The sequence below is a fragment of the Desmodus rotundus genome, chromosome 5 (assembly GCF_022682495.2).
Source record: "Desmodus rotundus isolate HL8 chromosome 5, HLdesRot8A.1, whole genome shotgun sequence".
Lineage (NCBI taxonomy): Eukaryota > Metazoa > Chordata > Mammalia > Chiroptera > Phyllostomidae > Desmodus > Desmodus rotundus.
Genome location: NC_071391.1, coordinates 59,310,456 through 59,332,630, shown reverse-complemented (window position 1 = coordinate 59,332,630; position 22,175 = coordinate 59,310,456). Strand labels below are relative to the sequence as shown.

Here is a 22,175-nt window from a genome sequence, read left to right as displayed (position 1 = left end):
GTAGTTAGGAGTTGTGACAAAGATCATAACTCAGTAAACAGAATAGAATATACATAAGATAGTTGGTTTTAAATTTTCTCTTAACATAATCAAGCAGTTCCAGATAAACAGTGATAGAATCCATGTCCTTTTGGCAAAACCAACTGAAAGTTATGGGGAACAGAGTTTTACAAATTTTAAGAAAAATGATAAAGCAAGGTTGATTTTAGATAACAGGCAAGCCAAGCACTTATGGTGAAACTTGAAACTGGTTAGTTAACACAAAAGGCTTGTCAGGTTTCACCAAAGCATTTGGGTATTTCCTGTTGTGGTGGGCGGGGGGACAGTGTAGGTGTTAACTCAAGAAAAGATAAACCCATTTAATGAGTGAAGCACATGAAACTTTTTCCTACAGACTTAGTAATTATCATTTAAATAAAGGTTAATTTATTTTTAAAAAATGAAGAATTATCAAAACTTAACCAGTATTTTGTTCAAGTTTAAGTGTCTTATGTAACCTACAGCATAGTCCACTCAACTGTGGCCATTCCAGGAGCATCTGGCAAATTTTTGCCAGGTGTACCTGCTATCATTGTTCTCTGCATTGTTATTTTTACAAGTCAATTGGATCTCCAGATCTCTGCATTGACTCATACCAGCCCCTGCCACTGGTTTCCTTTTGCCCTCTTCGGATATGCTCTCATCAGATTGTTTCTTACTGTTCCCCCTAGAGTCTGCTGATCTCGTGATACACGCAGGGTATTCTGTTAGGCTCCTGCTCCTCCCTCCGCTCGCCCAGCATCCTGCAGCTCCCAGAGCAGAGAGCGTCCACATCCTTCTCCCTGCATTCCCACTCCTATTGCTAGAAACTTACTTTATTAAATTCTCCTTCTTCAGGACTCACTTGGAAGATGAACATTTTTCATCATTTGAGGTTCCCACACTGTTTTTTCCTTGATTTTGTTGGCTTCGTAATCTATCCTTTTTTATTTTTTACATGTGACTAGATAAATTCATATGCATTTCCATCTAGATAAAATCTTGGCAGGAAGTGAATCTTGACACTGAAAGTTTGTGCATAGTTTGAGTTGGGCAGAAAGCACTGGGTAAATATTTTTAAGATACTTTTTCCTTCTCAACTTCCAGTGGACATTCAGTTACCCGAACACTTTATGGGGGGTTACAAACTCAAATGCATTTAGGGCCCACCCTGGCAGGTACCTAAACATTTGAAACAACCTTATGTAAAACAGTAAGAAGTAATTAGACCTATGGCAAAATAGAAACTTCCTTAGAGATCTTCATTTCAATTTTCTCTTCAAATGTTATGTATGCCCCAAATAAAATACAACACTGTCTGCAGGCCAGTTTCTGAGACTATCAGATTTTAATAGCATTTACCATTTGGTTATAGTTGGCACAGTCCAATAAATTTGCACCCCTCAAAATTACCTGCAGATTAAAGGCAGCCAACTTCTTAAAAACAAGGTAACAAAACAAAACAATGTAAAGGAGATTTAATTATGGTTGACTTTATGTGGTGGGTGGAGAAGCGATAATTTTTTTCTTTATGACTCTGTGGACTTTGTTCATTTTGTGTGATGAGCTTGTATAAAGCTCCTCTATATGCAGTCCTCTTTACCAGATTGCCTGGTGGAAGTCATAGGAAACAAACTCCGCTCCAAAGAATACTCTCAAGTTGAGTGGGCTTTGTAACCTTTTACTGTTTCTCAGTTCACTTTCCCTGAGGCTATGAGAGGGAGTGGTGGAGAAGGAGCTCAGATTTTATTTTGAAGATTAAGCTCTTGAAGGGCTGAAAAAGATGTATAGAAAGGAAATTAGATTCATTGTGGCTGAAAATTTTATTTGGTGATAGTCAAGCAAACTTCATTGATTTCTAATTGAATTTTTGTTTGGGATCCATCCGTCTTCATAGAACTGTAAGCAAAAACCAAACAACAACAACAAAACTACTTAGTGTTTCTTAGGCAGGTAGCTACTCAGAAGATGGAAATTTGGCAGTCTTGGAATGTTTGGGAAATGGTTGGTGAAATTCATACCAGAGGATTTATTTACCCATGTTATGTTCCAGTAACTTGTAAGTTTTAAGCTTGTCACAACAGCCAGAAATGTCAATCATGTGTTTCTATGTAGTGGATTTGGGAATCTTATACCATTTTTCCACTGTGTCTTCTGGGTTCATTTTTAAGATGTAACAATTCAGCTTTTAGAATACTTATTATTAGGATAGGTTTATTTGTTTCAATGTAGATGCAATACACCAAGATTAGGCTAGTTTTTAAAAACACCTTGGGGTTTACTTTTAAGAGTGTGTCCGTTGAGGGAAGGAATTAGAAGTTTAACACTTAAAGCATGCCTAACTACGTATTGTTTTCTTGCATGGTGATGTTTAATCTCAACATAATGACTCGGTTTCCCATTGTGAACTCTTCATAGGATGTCACTGATTTTATCAGTCAGTTGTTCATGCAGCTGGGAACTGTGGGAATATATGATTTACCATATCAGAGGAACAAACTGGGTGAGCTCCATTGAAATATTTTGAACTTTCTTCCTAAAAGCAAGCTTCCCTCCTCCTGGTTGCTTATGCAAATTAATGTTTATGTCTTCATCAGGGAGATGGAGATGAAACTGGAGAGATTGTGGTTTTCTTTTAGATTTCTTGCATGGGCCTGCTTATTTGCTACCTTTCACATGCTAGCACTATTTTGTGTGAGTGGTTTTCCACTTTCACATGTTCTATTTGCACACTTCAGATGAACTCTCCCAGGTATGATGCTTATAACATAAACAGACATGAACCCCAAAAGGGAAAGAGCCAGTTAAAGAATGGTTAGCTTCAGTCCAGTTCAGATCCTTGAAGCAGCTAGGCTGCCTCAGGTAGTTCATTTTTTTTTCCAAAAAAGACTCAGTGAGGGAACCATGTGAAGCCACAGCGTTTGAAGTCTGAGAAGGTGGTCTTCCAGAGAAACTGACGTATCTGTCACTTGTTCCTGTGAGTTAGCACCCGTCTTTTTAAAAATGGCTCCTTCTCGGAATATAAAATATTGACTGGAAGAAGAGGATGTTTTTTACTCTTTACATTCTCACACTTTCAGAATATATGTTTAAATTATTGCTCTCACTGGGTCCATAAATTTAGATGTCCAGAATTTTGATGGGAAATGGGTGTTTAAAGAAAAAAGTTGATAGAGACTTAACCTTTTTGCATTTTAACATTTTCCCCCTTTCCCTTCCGCCTTTACTTAGCTCGTAAGTACTAGAAGTGAGAAATGAAAAATGGAACTGGCTATAGCCCTACCCTATACCAGCGTTTGCCAAACTGTTTAATGTCCCAACAGTTGTCATGGTTGCCAGGTGGGACTTCTCACTAGGTAGAACATTTCATCTGGTTAAGCTTTAGAGCTCATTCCAGGCAGCCACTAATAACAGATCAAAATGAAAATTAGAGTTGAAACCAAAAAGCTGTTTCTTCTGAGTGCTTTTCTGGTAGTTGAATAAGTGTAGATTTTGTTAAATAATCTCCTTTATTTCAGAACTTCTCAGACTCTTCACCATATTATATGGTAATAGCATAGGAGAAAGATAAAATAGGAAACTTTTCCAAAGTATTCACCATTTTTTCCTTACAAAAAATAAGGTATTCTCAGAATGCAGCTTATCAAATTCTGGCTTAAAACTCTCCCTCTCCCTCCTAATTATGGATTCATTCCCGGTAGAAAAGATAGTCCCTGCATTTGCTCTGAAACGGGATAAATAGCCTTGTGTCTGGAAATACAGATCCAAGCAGCACTAAGCGTTTAGAATTTGTAGGGTATACAATTTAATGTGTCTGTGTTGCTAGATGAGCCTGTCTTTTGAATACATTTCAAAGTTGTGCTAGGTTTGTACGGTGGCAGTCCCGTTCAAATGCATCTGCATGCGCTTCTTGTCTTTGGCTGCATGATGCTTCAGCATTCAGCTTTCGGGAATGGTGGCTTTTTGTGGATGTCTTAAATAGCATCAACAAAATCCCAGCATCTCAAATACTAGCACTGGTTTATTTTCTTAAAAGCAATTAATATGATTAATTATTGTTAAGAGACAATATTAACCCTAGTTTTTATTGTCTTATAGTTATTAAATAGAGCATCTGTTGAGGGGGTCTTTTAAGACCACAGCCCAACACAGGCTTGAGGCTAAGAGGCAGACCAGCACGCAGCACTGGACCTACCTACCTCTGACGGCCAGCGGAGGCCTCTAGCAGCTACAGACCTTTCTGGAGTCTTTATGTGCATGTAGAATGCAGAGGAGTCTGGTGACCTACCTCCAAGGCAGCTGCCCTCCCCAACATACCCGTGGAAAGCAGCCACCGCCATTTTGGAACGTGAACAAGCAGAGACTGCGCAGGAGAAAGACAAAAATGTCTGGAAGTCTTAGGTGCCTTCACCATTCAGCCTTTGAGTAAAAGGAACAATATGCACCATTCTTTTTTTTCTCTTTTGAATATTCTTATTGATATGATTTATCAAAACAAGCTAGAATTGGTAATTTGTATTTCATTTTGTTCGCAGTGCAAATTTTATTCGCAGTTATCTTTCTGAATGCCTTTTCTTTCTCTAACTACCTGAGGAACCCCAGCATCTATCCTAAGGAGAAGATGAGGCTTCAGGATGTCTTGAGATGTGCAGATATGTTATTGGTGGGACGATTGTCCTATGGAAGAGGCTTTCTCAGATAAACCAGATTGCTGAAGGGTATCTTTGTAGATCGCAGGCCTGCAGTACCCCTGGCCAGAAGGATGGTCTGATGAATACATTTTATGGGTTTTATTGATTAGGTGCCATCCTTGTGCTAAGAATTTGACATACCTGATCTTACAGAAACACGGTAAAATAAATATTACTAGCTTCATTTTACAGATAGGGATAATTAGTTTCATATAGTACTTAAGCTCACACAGCCTAAGAGTTAAATGATAAAGGCTAGTCTTTGAAACTCCCTTGGGGCTAGAGAGTGAAAGAAAAGCCATTTCACAAGTACCTGGAGTCACATTTGGGTAGATTTTGCAGTGAGTCCCAGTCTGGAAGCACCACCGTCGTTTAATGGAATGGAATACGCACTGCATTGGCTCCTGTTGAGATTTAGGAAAGAATTGGCTTGGAGCTTAGGTTTCTTTTCCAAATGAGACCAGTCACTTTCTTTTCTAAGCCAGGGTCCTGTCATTCAAGATAAAAAATTACCTTCTCCTTCCCTTTGTAGTCCCCCAAATTGGAGGGAGAGCTTCCTAATCTTCAAATTAAATACAACCTAAGTACCTTTGCCAAGTTCACTTCTCTTAATACCGTTATTGTTCACACTGATTGCTATCATCTGGCTCTTTCCTTTAAAACAATGGACTAGTTTCCTCCTCAGTTATTTAGAGCTGATTAATATCAGCCTTCGTAAACCCAAAATGTGGGGCTACACCTAATTCCTATGGGCCGGGAGGACCTCCCTGCTGGATGCCTGCTTAAAGAGAGGAATCTTTCTCTAGAGAGCAGCTTGCCGTCATTACATTAGTTCAGAGCTTTTTGTCCCACCTGGGATGCACTGGTCTGCAATTCTGGGAAGGTTATATCTTTTAAAGATGAAATAGCAGTGTAGCCCACTCCTTCAACCTGGATACGTTCTTCCGTCCTACCTGTGGACCTCATAATTCTTCTTCACTCAGGACCTCCGTGCCCCCTGCTGTGAAGGCCTTTCCCCAGCTCTCTCCGTCACTGGGAGAAACACCCTTGCTTTGCTTCCCATGGTGCTTTGCACCAGCTCTCTGCTCTAGCAGCACTAACTCTGCTCTGATGGGGTGATCTGGGGGGCATGTCCTCATCTTTTTCCAGACAGAAAATCTGTTAACTTCCCTGTATATCTTAAGCACCTAATGTACATAGAAATGTCTAGATGCTTGGAAGATTAACCACTTCTCTTTTCAAAGATTTCCACAAGTAATGCCAGTTTACAAATAATTCTCTAGGGTTATAGAAGCACAAATCAGGAATGGTACTATGTTTATATTTTTGGTTCTCTGTTCTCAAATATATCAAGTTACCTTCCTCCAGAATCCTGTGAGAATTCAGCATTTTCAAACTGATTTTCAGTATGTCAGTAAATACTGACAAAGCAACCAATGTGTGTGTGTGTGTGTGTGTGTGTATGAATTTAAAATCATGTCTACTAAAGTGATGGTTTCTCCGAGAGTAACTTGGCATTTAAATGTTTGTTTTGATTATGAAGAAATAAGATTTGGTGGGTATGGAACTATAAATAATGTTAGAAAGCTTCATGGTATCACACTGCTTAGCATCCTCCATTGTAATTGCCTGCTTGTCTTCTCCTTTGGTCTTAAACTCTGTGATTGCGGGGATCAACTCTGTATTACTGACCATTTTATTCCCTATATGTAGCGCACAAAATGTGAAAAATAATGGGACTTCAATAAATATTTGTAGAAGAAAGGGAATTGAATAATACATCATTGTGTTGTCCTGTTGTTTTATTGATAAGTTTCTGGAATTATTGTTACATTTGAATCCTCAGAGCCTGTGGTGGACCCTCAAGCCTTATTCTTCGAATGACTTTGTACAAAAACGGATGAGGCTTTTAAATTTTAGTGTTTATTTATTTATGTTTTAATTTTTTATGTGATTATAGAGTCCAAGATAGGACTCAAAGTTAAAAGGACTGACCTTTCATAATTACTAAAACTACAGTAGCTGTTGGGGAAGGAGCTTTATGACTGCGTGGTCCCCCAGATCCTGGAGACCAGCTAGTCTGGGGTGCTGTCGCTTACGCAGCCTTCCCTCTGAGGGCAGTGGGCAGCACCAGCTACAAGTTAGATTAGACGGCCGCTGAGATTTCCTCCAGCCTCACAGTGTTCAGAGTTTATGAGCGAGGGATGTAAAGTACATTAGGAAATTAGTCAATAATACTGTAATAAAATCTACGTTGTCAGATGGTTAATACACTTGTTGAGGTGATCACTTTGTAAGCTACATAAATGTCTAAGTTGTAGACCTGAAACTAATATAATCCTGCATGTCAACTGTAATTGAAAAATAAATTAAAAACTAAAGAGTTCATAAGTAAGTGATGAATGAGCCAAGGGATTTTGGCTGCTTTGCTGAGTGTTAAATTGTTGTTTTCCTAACTAGTTCTGGAACATATATTTTGGATCTGACTGCGTTTTCAGTGGAAATGAATAAATTGATGACCCTCCAATTTACATGTAAATCCAGCATCCAATTTCTTCAGTAAAATGCTGGAAGATATTTGGTGGCAACCACTGTGACAGTTTCCTGGCATTTTTACTATTAATTAACATTCAACTTTCTAAAAAAAAAAATGGTTAAGTCTATTTAGTAAGCAGACGACTAGAGCAAATCCTTATAACTAACATAAGGAAGTTTGATTCTTTCTGAAGAAAGGGGTGCTGCTCTTGAGTGGGTTTGGCAGAACACCAACTTAGTAAAATGTGCCTTGTTCTCTTGTTGCCATGTGATGGCTGGGCTCGCCCTCCAGACCTGACAGCAAATGGAAGCGGTTAATCTGCACTCGTGTAGGTTATACAGGGTGGGCAAAGCAGGTTTATAGTGGTTTGCATGGAAATAATACAATAATAAATAATGATACAGGAGTAGACTCTCTTTTATGTCCTCATAACTGTAAACCTACTTTTGCCCTACCCTGTGTGTACACAGTAAACCAAAGGCAAAAATTGAAAAAAGAGTCTTTGTTTTTAAGTATTGTGAAAATGTAATAACGCTGTACATATGGTTTATCATTAAATCATTCCACTTTTCTTTTGCCCTGGCTGGTGGGGCTCAGTGGATTGAGTGCTGGCCTGTGAGCCAAAGGGTCACTGGTTCCATTCCAAGTCAGGGCACATGCCTGGTGGGTTGCAGGACAAGTCCCCAGTAGGGGGTGCTCAAGAAGCAACTGCATATTGATGTTTCTCTCTTCTTCCTCCCTTCCCCTCTCTCTAAAAATAAATAAATTAAATATTTAAAAACAATCATTTTACTTTTCTGAAATGGTGAATGACCTCGATGAAATAGATCTAAATGTTCAAATTTTTTATAATGTATTCCACATGATGTATAGATACATTTAAAAATTATATACAGGCACTACTGCACTAATATGTTTTCTCTCAAACATATGAAATAAATACTTGATTTATTTATTGCCCCAAAATGTCCGGCGAAAATATATTTCGTTGTGATAACCTTTGAAAACAATGTACAAATATGCTTCATTATCATGACTTTGTTGCCGAAGCAATGTTAGAGTCTCCGTTACCAATAATTTTTATTACTGAATACTTCGAACATTTGGAAACAGAATTTTGTACTTAAAACCTTTGAGATAAATAATTTTATTAGTTTTGACCCATTTTGTTAAAAGTTTGAAGGTGTCACAGATTCAGTAGAGATTGGAAGAATTAATGTTTGGTGTTAGGGATGGTGACAATTTAATAGACAAATTTGAACTGAAACATTTGCTTTATTTATACATAAAGTTAAAAAGTGGATACTCCAGTGATGGAACCCTTTCAAAGCATCTGTTTCCAAAGCCTTGTTTTTTAATGTAGCTGACAGAAATCGTACTAGGAGCAGGGTAAATAAGCTTTGTCATATTCCTTTGTTTGCTTTTATTTACAGCATTAGTATTTGAAAATCCTGATTTCTTTGCAAGTGTTATTTTAAACCGCTTGTTCATTTTGCGAGAGGCAGCTTAATTAAATCACTAAGCACACAAGTACATGTAAGCAGACGCGAAGGCACGTGCTGTGCCTCACCATCTCGGGTAGCGCACTGCACGTGACGAGTGAACCTCGGACGCTGGAGCTGCATGGAGCTGGGGTGTTGCTTGGCGTATTAAATGATAGTGGAGGTTGGTTTTCGATTTTATTTCTACACTACAAATAGAGATATAAATTATTATATTTTCCAATATTTTCATGGATCATCTTTTCATCTCATTTTGGAAATCACTGGTCGGCGGGATAGGACTTGTATCCACTCCTCAAGTGACAGTTTGGTCTGACATGTAAGTTTCTCGGTGGCATGGAAAAAGTCTTAAACATCTCTGTGTGCCCATGGTTACAGATGGTAGTGTTGACGTTACTTGTTTGTGTTTTAAATTTTTTAAACTCTTCAAATTTCAACATCATCTTTAGCTTTTATAGGAATCCAGTAAAGTGGGTATTACTCCCATTATCAGGTGAAGAAGTTGAGGCTCCCCAGTTGTGACTTGGCTCCTGGTTACATGAAGAAGTGGCAGAACAAGGACTTAAAGGGCGAAGTCCTTTTTACTACACGGCATTTGTCTCATAGCCAGTGCACTACACAAAGTATTCAAAGTATCAATAGTATTAATAAGATACTATTACATAAGTATCTTATTAATCAGGTAAATAGTGGAACACAATGTAAATGATTTATCTCCCCTCTATGTCAAAAAGCAGTTGAGAAAGTCACAATAAATAACAAGTTCTAAAATAGATGAACCTGCTTTTTTTTTTTTTTGGTTAACATTACTGAGTAGAGCTAATTGAATAGTTGATAAAATGAGAGGGAAATGGAAGAAGGGGGTTTGTGAATGCTTGGCCACTCAATGGTAATTTTGAAGAAGCAAATGGATAATTATTGAATACTAGTAGTTTTCTAAACATAAGTGCAATGGTTTGGAGATTCTTCAAATTTTATGAAATTATCTATTTGCTTCGATAAAAACTGGCATTAATGAATAGAAATTTAAATTACCCCAATCTGTGCAAAGCAGGATTCAGAGACTAATGTTTATATAAAAGACATAATACTCTTAGGGGAAAAAAAAATTGGCTACATTTCAAAGTGGATAGTGTAGCCAAGACTTCAACTTCTTAATTGGTAATAATGTCAAAAATCACATAAGAAGTATTTCACAATAGCAGGAAGAGCGGCAGACACCCTGAGAACATTCAAACCAGAAGACAACAGGGCACAGTGTGTGGTCCTTCCCAGCAGAGGTGCTGAGTGCACTTGGCGGCTGGAGGGGCCAGTGCCTCATTTCTCCCAAGTGGAAGCTGCCTTACACAGTGTGTTATGGCCCCGTCTAATCTTCTGTAGGGTGGTCTTAGGTTCTAAAAGAAATTATTTTAGATTGGGAAAACTACAGAATAATATAAGATAAATTTATTAAATGGAAAATAATTCCATCAATCTAATGTATCAGAAATGGTACAAAAATGGGCAGCTTCCTTCGTACATTTGTTGAGTTAAAACAACCACCATTGCAGGGGTTTTAAAGATTATTTAGGATCACTTAGATGTATAAATACTCTTAAGTATGTAAACAGTGTGCCTGAAGTAAGAATTACTTACCTGGCTTTATGAATATTAAATAGGAAATCCACAGATATAAGGACTATATTAGGAAGCTTGAAGAGATATTTTGGAACTCCTAGGTTGAGCTGAATTTACTGATAGGGAAACAGGTTCGGACAGGAAAACTGACATTTCTGAAGTAGCACTAAGAGTCAGAATTTGGTCTCTGATATCATGGCAACACCACACTTCCGTTAATTTTAAACTTTGTATTTCTTCTGAGTTTCTGTGTTATTGTTGAAATAGGACTTTGCATTTGTTGTTCTAACTGCTTCTTAGTGCCAAATTCCTACATACTGAATAAACAAAAATCCTGTTCTCATGGTGCTTATTGTGTGTGTGTGTGTGTAAAGAATAACCTCATAGGCTGCTGTGAAAATCGAATAGGCTAGTATGTATAAAATAGGTCCTGTGAGGTGAAGGCCGTTATTGTCATCCTCATTTGCAAATGTGGAAACCAAAAGTCCAGGAAGGATAAGTAACTTGCTCAGGACCACACAGCCAGTAAGTGGCAGAGCTGGATCCAGTCTGGGCAGTCCCGCCTGAGACCAGGTCCTCTATACTGCTTTGCATTCAAATCCCTTGGCAAAAAGGTAAAAAGACTGACGGGTCAAGGAAACATAGGCACCCGAACAGTAAGGAATGGCCATTAGTGCTTCCAGAGTATTTAGGTGGCCCTTGAAGGACCTTGAGCAGTAATTTGGACCTCATGGTTTCTTTAAGGGAAAGGATGGATAAAGCAGTGAGCCTTGTAACTGTCAACTCGTATTTGAATTTTTCCTCTCCATTTAACTTTGTAAGGCCACTTTTTTTTTATGAGAAAAATAATGCCTATTATCGCAAGAAATCATTATGAGGCTCAAATGGTATGGATGGAAACCCTTTGCAAACTGGGTGTTAAGCCTTTCCTGCATGGATTCTAGGTATCTTCTCAGTGTTTTTGACAATTGAATCACATGGTTACTTCTCTAGCTCTTTGTGAGAAGACCAAGTATGTGAAGAATTGGTGCCTGGTACTGGGAAGAGTGTTCATTCTAGGAGTCCTTAATTAGAAACTCTGGTTCGACACCTTCTCTATGTCTCTCTCTCTCTCTTTTTTTTTTTGTCCCCTGAGACTATTATTTCTATTCTCTTAAACATCTAAGATTTATGAGTAATCTATGAAATGTTTATGAAGCATGAAGTGATAAATAAAGGTTAAGGTCCAGTAGCTTTATAATACTGGTGATGAGGAGGAGTACAGAGAGCTTGAACAAACCTAATGATCAAAGGGCCAAGGCAACATTAGTCACCCTCTCGTGATTTCCCCTCTTAAAATAACAAGCCAGCTGTCCTGTCACAGGGGAACTTTATTTGGTGATAGCCTTCATGCTTATAGCGCTGACTCAGTTGTGCCAAGTAGGCGGGCGAAACCACACGATGGGAAACATAGGGCCTATTTCTTCTCTGTGAATGCCCCTAACTCTTTTGGTCTGTAGGGAAAGTCATTTCATCCGTGATCTAAATTTTTGCTTAGACGGGGAAGTTTTCTGGGCTTCTCCAAACATGGTTAGGTTGCTGAACCACATGGTGTTGTAATGAATTATTTACATATTTGTTTACTTCATTAAATTCTAAGCTTCTTAAGGGCTGGGGCCTCATCAACACGTAGGTACGGGCATACCTAGCACTGTGCACAATGCCTGGGAAATATTATGTGATCAATAGATATTTGATCAGTAAATGAAAGAGCTCAGTAAAATACAAACTGTGTTATGTCAGTAATGATTGTTTTCAGGAGGTGTCATCGCAGTGCCAGATGGGTCCACGTTAGCAGCCACTGGTGCATCTGGGCCCTCCCGCGTAGACGTCCTCTGCTAGGTGTTCACAGGCTGTGAGTCTTCTTCTTAGGAAATAAGGATATTTTTAAAGTGATTAGCTTTACAAAATATATATAACAATCTCCGTTTGGTAAATAACCAAGAAAGTCCCTCCCACACACTCATTTCACCTCTCATTTCCATTTTTAAAAACCATATTTCATAAAATAATTTATATATTTGCATTCAACTTAAGTACTATCTTGTATTTTTGCCCCTTGATGTATCATAGGTGTTCTGTTTTCATTGTTCTGTGGAGGCGTCAGCATACTCTTTCTTAGACAGTGAATGTTTTAGGCTTCGTGGGCCTCACGGTTTCTGCAGCAGCTACTCAGGTCTGCCAGCCTCGCACAACCGCAGCCACGGGCCGTATCCACGCGCGGCCGGGCGGTGTGCCAGGAAAGCTGTTTATGAGAGCAGGTGGCCTGCCCTCGCTTTAGATTGCCTAACCCTTCTATAAAACTCCCATTTACATTTAAAATGTTATGTAATGTGCCTCTGAAGCATTAATTTACGTAATTATTTTTATACTTGAAAATTCGGCTATTCTTTTGCTCTTGTTTTTGTCTTGACCTTTTCTGTGATGCTGCAGTGGGCGTCCTCTGTGTTTAGTAGGGTTATTTCCACTTATTTGTATTTGATGATTTCTGTAAGGTAGATCTCAAGAACTCTTACAGCTTTGCCAAGACTGCTTTCTAAAGCAGCAGAGGAGGGGGGAGGGGAGCATTGGCTTAGCCACAACCTGGCCTGCGTGACTGGCATGTGCCGGGGGAATAGGGAATATGGTCAAGAGCCTGTGCGAAAGAGAAATGCTAAATAGAACTACGAGGCATGTAGGTGGCATCATATGAGTTTACCAATATTAGACTGCTTTCGATCTATAAAAATTGTGGTTTCATGTAGTTCAGCATGATAAGCATGCATTTTGTCCCCTATTTCACATAATATATCCTCTAACATTGCATCCTGATTATATCCTTGGCCTTTGTTTCCGAGTTCCTTGTCCTGAGTTAGGCTTTAGCAGGGACATGAGGAGTGGTGAGCTGAACTCATGCTAGTGAGATATTCCTAGCCAGAGGTAGACAGAGGGGCTTCACAGTATCCTGAGCCACTGAGACTGAAGCAAAATGTACCTAGGAGTAGCCCATAGTAACTTATCCTGTGCTGTATGGCTTAGTGAATGGGGAATCCAGAATTCAAATCTAGCTCTTTTGGATTCTAAGGCCATTCACTTTTAACTCTACCAACAAATATGATTTGAATTCAGAGATAGTCATATGCAATAAGGTAATTTTATCTTTTAAGTGTAGTTTAGCCCACTCATTCCTCTAAATCTGGGGTTTGCAAACTACAGTCTTGCTTTTTTAAATAAAGTTTTATTGGAACATATTCTAATTTATTCATTTATGCATTCCCTAGGCATCTTTTACTTTGCATGGTGGAGTTGAGTGGTTGTGACAGAGGCCTTGCAGCCTGCAAGCCTTAAAATATTACAATATGGCCATTAAAAAGGAAGTATGCCAACCCCTGCATGCAGGAAAAGTAGTATTCGTTACCTCAGAGTAGGAGTCCACCCAGTACAGCCCATGAACCAAACCCGACCCACTGTGTATTTTTGTCAAGAAAAGTATTGAACCACAGCTGACTGTGGTGCCAGTTTGGCTGCTTTTGTTTCCTTAAATCAATGCCTGAAATTGTGCCCAAGTCCTTCCTCATAAAAACTTAGCATGCTTTCTACTTCCTGCATCTCACACTCTATCTATGTTTTCACTGCGGAATATGTGTCCTTCCTCCCTGAAAAGATGTTGTAACATGAGGATTTTAGGCTCTGGAGCCCAAGTCTTGGCAGAAAGGGATTTGGGTATCTGCTTCCTCTTAGGCTTATTGTGAGGATTAAATGAGGTAATTTGTAAAATGCCTGGAATGTGGCATTTGCTATTAAAATGTTAGTTTCTTTCCTTGCTTTTCATACCCAGAAGTGTTTTGTTATACAAATGTTATTTGGTGACGAACAATGCTTATCATGTAGACATTTATTTCTCCTCCTTGTCCAGAATACTCTCTGAGAATGTAAGCTCTCAGGGTGAAGTTTTTGTTTTGGTTGGCAGAGCTGATCCCCAAGGTGAAACAAAAAGGGGGGTGTCTTTCCTGTGACTGGGAGGCGGGGAAATGGACTTGAGAGTTGGCCACAGATTCACCTGGCTTTTCCTCCCCTTATTTAATTGCAGTATAAAGAAGAGGGCAGGAAGGTGACCAGTTACTGCCACGAGACGATGACTGGGTGGGTGCATGATGTACTGGGCCGGAACTGGGCTTGTTTCACCGGAAGGAAGGCAGGAACTACCTCTGAGAATGGGATCATGAACACGGCACCCCTTCAGAGTCTCAAGGAAAAGTGAGTGAGTTGTCACCAATGGAAGATATATTTCCTTTGGTTTATAGTATATATAATTATGTGTGTATGTTGATTCTTGAAAATTTTTATTTTGAGTATATAAAATTTATTTGGCTTAGAAACAAAACTTGACTGGAAAAATATGTTGACTGATGTAATTGAGAGAAGAACCTTTTTTTCTCCCCAAAGCACCCCAAAACCAATGTAACAATGATGGCTTTAAAGAAAATTTATATAAGAGGACTACATAACTTCAATGACTAATAAATAAAAATCATTTTATTATTGCCATGTAGAAACATGTTGCATAATATTTGTAGATACATATGTTTATGTTGCAACAACTACAGTACTAACTGAACATAAATTTTAAACAAGGCAATAGTACCTGAAATAAAAATTCTTAGTATTTATGATGTGTATGGCATTTGCTAGGGCTGCCACAGCAAAGTACCACAGGCTTAATGGCTTAAACAACAGAAATTTATTTTCTCACAGTTCTGGAAGCTAGAAGCCCAAGATCAAGATGTTGGCTGGTTTGCTGTGCTCTGACACCTCTCCCCTTGGCTTACAGATGGCCACCTTCTCCCTGTGTCCTCATAGGATTCTCCCTCTGCCTGTGTCCTCATTTCCACTTCTTGTAAGAACACCATTCATCCCGGATTAGAGCTTACTCATATGACCTCTTTTTCCCTTAATTTCTTCTTTAAAGGCCCTATCTCCAAATACTGCCACATGCCGAAGTACTGGAGGGCAAGACTTCAACATTTGAATTTTGACAAGATACAAATCAGGCTATAACATTCGGTTAGTGTTTTTGTTAAGTTAGGTGTGCTTTAGATAACTGTGGACGACACAAAAAAGAGATTTCAGACTTTCGTTAGTTTGGGAAGGAAAGGAAATATTATTGGTAGCGACTTGCCCTGTTTTATTTAGTTGCGAAATCCACTGGAGGTGCATGTGAACAAATCATCGGAAGCAGGTCACACTAGCAGGAACGGCTGCAGCGGGCGGGCGGGCGGGGGCATGAATTTAAAGAGGACAAAATGCACTTGCCGAGGAAAGTGCTGGCCTGGATCTAGACTAACCCATGCCCCCCCATTTTTAATTTGTCTTTTAAATTGCTTGGCTTCACTTGACCAATGAGCAACCCAGTTCCTAATAAGCTGTTCACTTTTTACTCTACCATTTAGAATATAGTCCATACTATTGTACCTTTCTGACATTTCAAACATTGCTTCACTTAGTGAGGAAGCTAAGCTGCTAATTGGGGTGCTCAGAACATATGCTGCCTCACCTGTAAAAGGAGGGTGAGATTAAGAGGTGTTGCCTCACCTGGGATGAAGTTAAGCTCAAGATCTCTTTCAGCTCTTAATGATCTGCTAACCCATAGTAAGGTACATTATTTTTAATCTCACTGGATTTTTAAAAATACATAGGTACATACATTTTTTAATCCTCACATGCTTATTAATTTTAGGGAGAGGCGGAGGGAGGGAGAGAAACATCAATGTAAGACAGAAACATCAATCAGGCACCCTGGCTGGAGATAAACCCACAACTGAGAACCTTTCGGTTTATGGGATGATGCTTTAACCAAATAAGCCACACCGGCTAGGGGCGATATATATACTTCACCCATTAACTCTGTAATTTGGCAATCACAAGCTAGTTTTCAATAGTTACATTCCCTGGATCATGGCTGCATAAGAGTGTGATTAACTGGAAAACAGGGAGACCGAGACATGGCCAGAGGTGACATCACACAGCCTGTGCCACTGTAGTACAATTGCCAAGTTCAGTGGTGGTTTGGTAAAGCTGGTTCGTTTCTGTTCCCTTTGTCAGGGATTCTTGTGTTTGTGAAAACTGGACTAACAAGTGGTAGGGTTCCATTGCCTGGTTTGAATTCTCATTGGCTTTATCCAGAATCTCACTAGCAACTGGTTACTGTAACACCAGGCCAAACTTCTCTGCCCACACGAGGGGCTCATTTCTGGTCGTAAAGGTAATGGTGCAGGTTGCTGTCCCCTATGCCAAACTTGAGCTTCTTCAGGAAGGATTTGTTCTCCATGAGATCCAGTGCATTGAACAAGCCAAATGCCTGAATTTTGGCAAGAACAAGGGTGTTGCTCATGAAGTCTACAGAGGAGTCTGGGTGTGAGCATTGTAGAAAGACTCAGCAGCCTTTAGACTCTTATGAGTTGGATGGCTCAGGATGGTGAAGGGAAGCATATAGAAACACAGGAAGTCTGGCACCTCCCGTTTGCATTCTCCACCACAAACGTGTCAATGATATTCTCCTGGGAATAGAACCAGTGCTCCGCCTCTTCCTGGCTCATGACTGGCATGAGGTGAAAAGGCTTAAGGTGCCTAGTGAGGAGCTGGTTCACTGCTGGAATGTCCTTGTTTCCGTTGGTCACTGTCTTAGAAGACTAGGGCAGTCGGTAGAGCTTCATGGTGTCTGCATGGGCATATTTCCACTCAGGTAGAAAATCTTCAGTCGGCTTCTGTGGGTTTAGGGACCGATGCCAGTACCTACAGGTGTCAATAGGCTTTGGAAATACTGCCACGGCAGTGTAAAATGCCCTCCAGCTGAACCCACCCACTTATCTCATGGACCAGGACTGGAGCCAACTCCCTGGAGGGCATGAGTTGTGCACACACAGGAAATTGATCTCCACCACGTCTGTGTGGCATAAATGTGGTTGTTTGCTGGGATGGCCCTGATGAGCCAGATTCTGACCTGAGGCAACTCAAACCCCACAGTGCCACTGAGGAAGCCAGCCAGGCCCGAGAGCCCGTAAGAAATTCTCGGGAGTAATCAAATTAAATTGAAACACTTTGTCATCATCTTCCACATAATTCTCATTCAGGAGGCCGTGTAATTCTTTTAGCACACCTCAGTACCCCAGGTCCAAGGCACACAAGGTAAAGCCCTGGGGCAGGTGTGGGGCTCCTGGCAGATGTTGTCTTTGTTGAGCTCCTTGGACCACGGGTGTTTTCCACTTCCCCCAGTTTGGGGAAGGGCTATGTGTCCCTGAAGTGTTTCCTTTACTTACTAGCTTCCTCCACTGTTGTGGCAAGTCCCTGACCCTCTGAAAACAGTTCCATGGCCTTCTGTGTTTCCTGGATCCTCCCTGCTGGCGAAGAGTTCATCTTCACACGTTGTTTCTAGGCTGCATCTGTCTCACCGCCTTTCTCTTTCTTCTTTTTTTGTCTCTTTTGGGCTCTGGTGTCATTGGCTGGCCTCAAACCACCCGGGTGGTTGCTGTTGTCCTCATTTTTGCAGTTGCTGCAGTGCTCATGGCCAGCCGTGTCCGTTCCCTTCCATCCTCTGCGGACCGGAAAGTGCCAGTGACTTCATGTCCTGCTCACTCTCATTCACCAGGAACTGGCCTCCGTGCCTCCTTAATCTCATTGGACCTCAGAGCCTAAAAATAACAGTGCTTAAGACCTACCATATTTTTCGGACTATATGATGTACCTTACCCCCCAAATCTGGGAGGAAAATGGGGGTGCATCTTATAGTCTGAATGTAGCTTACCTGGCTCGCTGGGGCAGGGCAGGGGGGTGGGGGGATGGGGCAGTGGAGTGGGTTTTTTTTCCTATTTTCCTCCTGTAAAACCTAACCTAGGTGCATCTTGTGGCCCAGTGCGTCTTGCAGTCTGAAAAATACGGGACTTGGTCATCCCTGTAATGTGCATAGCATAGGATGTTTTGCTAGAAGTTACGATACAACAAAGAGGGAAGTAAGGCTGGTTAGTGCTCCTCAGACACTTGAAGGCCATGAAATAGTGACTCTTATCAGTGGAAAATATTTCAAGATACACATTTACAATTTAAAATTTACTCCTGTCTAAAGAAACAAGTACCTGTAATTTGTTTTTGTGATAGGGTTGTAAGGAACATGATACAAGCAGTTCTATAATCTGTTTAATAAAGAAAGGTGCCTCTTCGGGTTCTCTCTGCAGCAATGGGGAAGAAGAGGAATGACTTTGGTAAAACAACCAACCATTACCTATGTGGCTGCGTGTTTTTCTTATAAATTTCAGTGCTGCCAGGTTTTTTCGACTATAGCAAAATGGTTTCTCTATGAACATCTAAATTAAGAGAAAGAAAAGTTCATGGTTTGCCTAAGACATCACTCAGGTTAGGGATATCCTACTTTGCCCAGTGGAAAGTTTATGGAAGTCTGGGGTAGTGAGTCACACTTAAGCCACTGAATCTTTCTTAGTAGTAGTAATATGATAAATTCTATAACTCTTAGTACCTGACACATAGGTGTGATACATGTTTGAATTAAATAAATAGTCAACTCCCCCCATTTGTTTTTTGCTTTGTGAACATGCTTTTAGTGTGCTATATTTATTTACATCTGAATCCAAGCATTTAGCATTAGGTAAACCGGTGCGTCTCAAATTTTAATGTTATTGTGACTCACAGGTTGGGGGAGGGAGGGTCTTATTAAAATGCATGTTCAGGTGGTCTGGGTTGGCTGCTTAGAGTCTGCATTTCTAGCAAGTTTCCAGGGTCAAGAACCAAATTTTAGTAACAAGACTGTAAATCAAATGTCCATACAGAATAAATTTTTTAAGTTATGTAGCGATATGATTTTCCATGCTCTCTATACATTATACAGTTTGTTTTGTCCTCTTCTTTTTTCTTTTGTTACAAAGTTATAAAGGGGCATCGTAGGAATTGCGGGAGGTAGGGAGCGATGGTGCTCCTGTGTCACCACTCAGAGATTACCATGGTTGGCGTTTCACAAGGCACTCACATTATAAATCATATTGTACTCTCACATAATTAGTTAATTTGATATAAACTTCTTTGATATCCTAGGGTTAGTACCCTTTCATGTCACTAAATAGTCTTGCAGACATTTTTACTGAATAAACTATATAGTAAATTAAGTACCAGTATTTATTTAATCAGTGCCTTATCTTAGAGCATTTGTTTTAGTTCCTTATAATCAATCACAAATATAAAAGTGTTTCACTGAACAACTTTATACATACATCTTATTTAGCTGAACTTCTGTTTTCATAGGAGACATTCCAATTCCAGGCAACTGATATCTGTACCAGTGTATGTACACTGATATATATGTCTGTACATGTGCACAAACATGCATGTATATACACATGTATACATTCAGTGTATGTGTGTATACACTGATATATGTCGGTATGTGTGTATATGTGTGTGTATACATGTGTGTATACATATATGACCGCAGGCAAAAGTGGGAGGTGTCTTTTGGACTCATAGGTTATGTCTTTATATATGAACCAAACCCAAATTTGCTTTGATGCCAGAAGAGCAGCTTTGTTCGAACACAGGATATCAACACAGACTGTGCCATAAACAACAGTTTGTTTAAAATATGAGGGGCCATAAGGAGGATGTATTTCAAAAGCCTGATGTCTGTAGCCAAATTAAGGGAATTTTTCAGATCAAAATTGCTTACCATTTATTGTTGGAATGTCTGGCGCTGCCACTCAAGGCTCCCAGGGACCCCTTAGCTGGGTCGATGGGGTCGGTGCTGCGTGCCGCACTGTAAGATGACTTGAGTGCAATGGAGTCTCATTAGGGTTAAGGATAGTTCAAGGGTCCTTAATATTTTGATTTTTGTTTTCTGAAACTGGATTTTATTTTATCTTACGATTTCAGTTTATCTAAGTTTTGTGTTCTGTATATGTGATGTTGCTTGTCCTGTTGACTGTTTGGAAATTCAGCATTGTACACCTCTCTATGTACTGTGGTACTCCTAATGTGTGGATTTTTTAAATACATTTTTATTTTAGAATAAAGATTATTTTGAAGATTTGAATAAACTGCTGATATTACATTACCAAAAAAAATTGCCTTCCTGAAAAATTATACCACTTTCCACTTTGGCCCAGAAGATAAGAGTGCCTATTTCAGAGGAGTCTATTTATATCAATAAAAAGTGTACTTAAAGCTGTTTTATTTTTGTTGGCAGGTATTCCAGTAGGCTCTACAAATACAATCACGAGTTTGTGGAAGCGATCAATGCCGTTCAGAAGTCTTGGACTGCAACCACATACATGGAATATGAGACTCTCACCCTGAGAGAGATGATTAGGAGAGGCGGTGGCCACAGCCGGAGAATCCCCAGGTAATAAAGCGCATCTCTTTACCACTGACAAAGACATTTGTGTTGAATGCCATCCTCTCTTCCAATCACCATCTCTCCCTGGACTGCCCACCATTTTACCGGTCATCCCAACCTAATTTTATTTTCTGTCATCTTTCTGACCACCTTCCTGTCCTATTCATACATGCTCTAGTGCTCTCCACGTCCTATTTATGGGTATTGCTTTCACAGCATCCGACGCTTGCACGACTTCCTTTCCATTTCCTGAATGCTGGCTTAGCTGGGGCTTTGTCGTCTATTTCCTGCACTATGGATTAGCCTCCTGCCTCCTGTCTCTTTGGTCTCTCTCCCTCTCTGTCCTCATTCTTAGCTCTTCTATAGAATATTGTGTTTCATCTTTCTATACTCAGCTATTATTGTGTTACTTCCTATTGTATAATGAATAAATTTACCTTGGTAACAAAAACCACCTATATTTGACCATAACTATATTTGCTACTGTGACCTGCTTTCACATGTATGACACAATTACTGGAAACTTTCCTTTCACATAACCGCCATTCATTCCATTCCCTTTGCCTCAGATGCCCCTCAACTTGCCTATAATACCTGTCAAACTGGCCACCTGTAAAAATCTCAAAAATCCTCTCTCTGTTTTAAGGTCCCCCCAAAATGTTTCTTATTTATCATTATACCTCTACTTACCCTCAGCCAGAAGTGACATTTCGTATCTTTAGCTTACACACCCCATAGTGTATTCTTCCTTTCGGAAATTACGTGATAATACTTGTAATTTATATAATCAGGAATTTGGTAGATTTTTAAAAATTCTCTCAAAACCATAGCTAGATAGATCTGAGTTTAAAAGCTTAACATTTGTGAGTAGCCAAGGGTGTTTCTGTGGTGCCATGCGGTGCTTCAGGAGGAATGTATACAGCTCAAACCAATAGGGAGCGGATGGGAGGCAGTGAGTTGTGTGGGCAAGTATCTTCCCTTAGTATATCACAGTATGTTCCAAATGCCTGAGAATACACTATTTCCTTAGTGTAAATAGAATCTGTGGTTCAGACTGTATTGTTTGAAAAGGCCGCTGATTAATTAAGTGTTAACTAAGTAAAATGCATTCTAACTTTTTATCTGTGGACTAATAATCCTTAATGCTCTGGTATTTTTCAACTACGAGGCTGTTTAGAGATTCTTCCTATCAAAGTGATAGCATATTCTCACAGTTCTGCCCCTTTTTCAAAAAGAATATACAATATTCATAATGTTGTATACACTATTTCTCAAGGTGTGTTCTACAGAATTTCTAGTCTGCGAGATGCTCTTGATATTCAAAACTGGGGAATGGACCATGTCCTATCCCTTCTTAGATTCGTAAGGTGAATGGGGAGAGGGGCTCATGCCTGGAAAAT

At 39.8% G+C, this 22,175-nt stretch overlaps 1 protein-coding gene and 1 pseudogene across 2 annotated transcripts in view; one reads left to right on the top strand and one right to left on the bottom strand.

Moving 5' to 3' along the window:
• Positions 1–22,175, top strand: part of CTSC (cathepsin C) — a 35,783-nt gene that overhangs the window by 4,360 nt on the left and 9,248 nt on the right. The window contains exons 3-4 of one of the 2 annotated variants that reach the window (XM_024572737.4): positions 14,473–14,639; positions 20,626–20,781. In XM_024572737.4, the coding sequence (XP_024428505.2) occupies positions 14,473–14,639; positions 20,626–20,781 (323 nt within the window). Of the gene's footprint in view, positions 1–2,436; positions 2,522–4,116; positions 7,817–14,472; positions 14,640–20,625; positions 20,782–22,175 lie in introns of those variants that run through there. The other variant, XM_024572740.4, reaches the window with a different exon arrangement.
• LOC139440917 (glycylpeptide N-tetradecanoyltransferase 1 pseudogene) lies at positions 16,584–17,810 on the bottom strand (annotated as a pseudogene).